Source organism: Ailuropoda melanoleuca, chromosome 18 (assembly GCF_002007445.2).
Source record: "Ailuropoda melanoleuca isolate Jingjing chromosome 18, ASM200744v2, whole genome shotgun sequence".
Taxonomy (NCBI): domain Eukaryota; kingdom Metazoa; phylum Chordata; class Mammalia; order Carnivora; family Ursidae; genus Ailuropoda; species Ailuropoda melanoleuca.
The window spans coordinates 26098962-26102456 of record NC_048235.1 but is presented as its reverse complement, the minus strand read 5'-3'; the positions used below and the strand labels follow the sequence as shown (position 1 = coordinate 26102456).

General features: G+C 51.2%; 1 protein-coding gene across 1 annotated transcript; it reads right to left on the bottom strand.

The window, feature by feature from the left end:
* Positions 1-593: 593 nt before the first annotated feature.
* LOC105235165 (CMRF35-like molecule 7) lies at positions 594-2527 on the bottom strand. The gene is made up of 2 exons (XM_011218195.3): positions 2249-2527; positions 594-912 (listed from the first exon to the last, which is right to left on the bottom strand). The coding sequence occupies exons 1-2, from the start codon at positions 2286-2288 to the stop codon at positions 632-634; spliced, it is 321 nt and encodes a 106-aa protein (XP_011216497.2). The 5' UTR covers positions 2289-2527; the 3' UTR covers positions 594-631.
* Between the last annotated feature and the right edge of the window lie 968 nt (positions 2528-3495).

Sequence of the window (3495 nt, the reverse complement as noted above, 5' to 3'; positions counted from 1 at the left end):
GAGGCAGCGAGAGAGGGGGTCCCTGGGCTCTGGTGGAGTCTGCCTTTCCTTCTCCCAGAAATGGGTTCAGAGTCCCTCCCCTGCTCCTTTGTGCATATGTTGCCAGAGGAGGGAGGGGAAGAAGGAGGGGGCAGGGAGACGGTCTCTTGTCCTGTAGCTGAGACCATCAGGGTGACGGCTTTCTAGCACCCACTCTTCCCTACATGACTGACAAGGCCTCACTCAGCCTGGGGCTGCTAGGGGGTGGTGTGATTGGAAAAAGGGGAACTGCCTTCCCTGGGCAAGCCTTTCCTTGCCGAGTCTCACCTTCTCTGCTCCCTCTGGGGAGAGCAGATGGAGACATGCAGAGATGTGGGGTTTGCTCTTTCTTCTAGTCTTTCCCAGACTCTTGGTGCCCCCCCCCGCCCACTCACATGCACACGCGCACACATGTGCAGACATGCACACACATAAACACACACACGTGTTGTCTCAGGCATGTTAAGAGACGCCTCTCTATCCTTTGGGAAGACATAGACACGGTCCTGACCCCTCTGTGGGTGGTACCAGGGCCCCAGAGCACAGGAGGGAGTCGTGCCTACCTGGGTCGACAATCACGGAAAATTTGTACCCCAGGTCTTTGCCTGTTTTCTCAATCCCACACCAGTAGGTGTCTGCGTCGTCCAGCCGGAGCTCTTCCAAGGTCATGGTGATTGTGGCGTATGCTGTGATCGTCCTGGATCGACGCTCTGCCCTTCTTCACCAGTTGCTCTGACCCAGGGGTTTTTACAAGGATTCTGCAGGAATCCCAGTTCCTCCCTCGGCACCACCACTTCTTGTAGGATTCCCATCCTTTGGTATACTCACAGTACGCCGTCAGGTTGCCCCCCTCTGTGCCTCTCACCTCTTTTTCCTGGCAGATGGAGAAGTGGCCTAGGAAACAAAAACCCAACATTCATGTCATCCTGCTTAAGCACAGGGCTTTCCGGGTGCTGCTGGGGCTCCTGGCACTGCCCTCAAGGCCAGCCAGGGGCCTCTGCCCTCTGTCGAATCACCACATCCTGCCTGTCCCTTCATCTCCTGCAGGATGGCTTTAGCTGTGCCCTCTCTTGGATGTCCCTCTGGGGCTCCTAACTGCCCAATACAGGGGCCTCTGCTCACTCACCACCTACTGACCACAACCCCTCCTTGCCCTCTGCCAACTCCTGTCCCCGGCAGCACAGAGCCCACACGGCAGCCCCAGGTGTATTTCTGTATCCCAGAGCTGGTGAGACAGCGGGGTCCCCTCCCCACTCGCCCCCTGACACTCTAACCCCAAAACATCTAAACACCCTCACCCTTTGAACCCACACGTGGCTCAGAACTAAACACACACAGACACACACACGACAAACACACAGCAACCATGCATGCACGCACTCACACAGGTGATCGCTCATTATTTTACCCACACACTTTGCTCTTCCGTGTCTCCCTCTATTTGCACAAGCTGTTCCCTCTGCCTGGAAAGTTTTCTCTGCTTGAAGGAATCAAGCCCTTCTATTCATCCCTCAAGCCTCAGCTCAAACAGTGTCTCTTCTATGGTGTCTGGTTCTGCAGCCAGCTCGGTGGCTCCCAGTGTCACCAGAGCCCTTTGTCCCTGTCTCCGTTGTTGCTCTTATGACACTGCAGGACGGTCTGGTCTTTGGCTCGTCCAGAGCAGAGACTCAGGCAGGCTGATGTATGGCGCTGAGCAACTCTCCAGAGAGCCTGTCATCCCTGGTTCTGCTGTCTGTCTTCCTCCCTCTACCCTGAGCTCCTCAGAAGAGAGGATCCCGGCTCTCGCTACACGTCAAGACCCGTTGTGCCGGCTTTTAAATGATCCAGATGTCTGAACCCCACCTTGACGGAGTGGGTCTCAGCTGGACCCTGAGCTTCTGGGCTCCTTCCAAGTTCCTCTGGAATTCGTGCATTTATGTATGTGTGTGTATGTGTGTACGTGCTTCTATCATCCATCTATCTATCCATCATCTATCCATCCATCTGTCTGCCAGGGTTGACCAACAGTGCCCTAGAAAACAGACACCGTTTGTGTTACTTATTTTTATTCTCTTTCCCAAACACTAACTTAGTACCTGTCAGATAACAAAACTTAAAAAGATTTTTTTTTTTTTTAATGAATAAGCGTCTAGATGAGTGAAAGGCCGGGCCATTTTCCCAGAGACAAACACTGTGTGAGTCACACCCCAGCCCTGCAGGTGCTCCGTCCTGAAGCCCCCGCCCCACTCACCTTGGACGACGAGAAGGAGCAGAACCGGGAGCAGCCACATGTCCTGCTGCCTGGGTTGTCTCCCTGGTGCTCAGCTGATGCCTGTTGCCCTCCAGGGACTGGAACTGAGCTCCGAGGCAACCTGCCTTCACTTTCTTTAAATTAATGTTTTTTAGTTTCTCTCATCTACTTCCCTTAATTTTTTTTCTTCAGTTACTTCCTAATCTCAATAATTATGAGAAAAGCAGTGCGGTCCTTTGGGAGCGTATGGCTGATATGATGAGGTCTCCCCTCTCCTTGCTCTGGCCCCTCACTGCAGCGTCCCCTAGAGTCTGTCCCTGATGACCTTGTCTCCCGGGAGGGTCTCTACCCCCACTCTCTAGCACACCTCCAGTCTCTGCACGCCTACTTCCTGCCACCCCTATCTCCCAGCCCAGATCTTGACTTCCATTGGGTATTGGCGCCTTTGTAAAGCTGTCCACGCTGTTATAAACTCAGATGTTCTCAAAATGCAATTTCTTGTCATCTTCACTCCTAAAGGTCTTGCTGGAATGGGGGTGGATAAAAAGCGGACTGTCCAAGGGCTTTGCCAGTAGGAGGAGGTAAGAATGTGGTGGGCCAGCCCCACGGAGCGAAGGGGAGCAGGAGTATTTGTCCCCTTCAAGGTCCTTTTCGCTGGATGAAGAATGAAATTGACATGAGACAGATTAAAAGGACAAAGTCAAATTTAATAGCATACATGCAGGGAATCCACGCAGACATGGTAGTCAGGCATTATAGGGTGTGACTGTCATCCTGAATTAAGAGGAGGGAGTAGGGGTTTGGGACTTCAAAGGGAAGGAAAGGAATTCACAGGATATGAAAACGAGTAAATATTTGATAGGCAAATGTTTCCTCTGCCAGGTAGACGGGTACTCCAATAAAATTTAAATTTAAGTTCTCTGAAGTTTCTCACCTTTAAAGTTGCACTGGCAGGATGTTCCTTCCCATCAAACTGGTCTATCAGTCCTGACCACAGGTCAGTTCAGGCAAACTCATTTCAGAACACAGAGATGCAGGTGTATTCCCAACATTAGGCCTATGAATTAAGTCATCATGTATTAAATAAGAGGAATTTCTATGGAAATGTTTCTCGAAAAAATGGCCTGGTTATTTATGTAAGTGCAGCAAGAATAGTGTTTGACTCTTTTAAACCTGCTTTGCTAGAAGTTTCCATAAGGAATCTCAAAATCAACTTTAACAGCCTCTCAAGTCCAGAAGCCAAACCA

Bases quoted from the DNA above. Each gene is read 5' to 3' on its own strand.
- LOC105235165 (XM_011218195.3), bottom strand. From the start codon at position 2,288: ATGTGGCTGCTCCCGGTTCTGCTCCTTCTCGTCGTCCAAG. The intron at 913-2,248 runs GTGAGTGGGGCG...TTTGTTTCCTAG, and splicing joins GCTCCTTCTCGTCGTCCAAG to GCCACTTCTCCATCTGCCAG.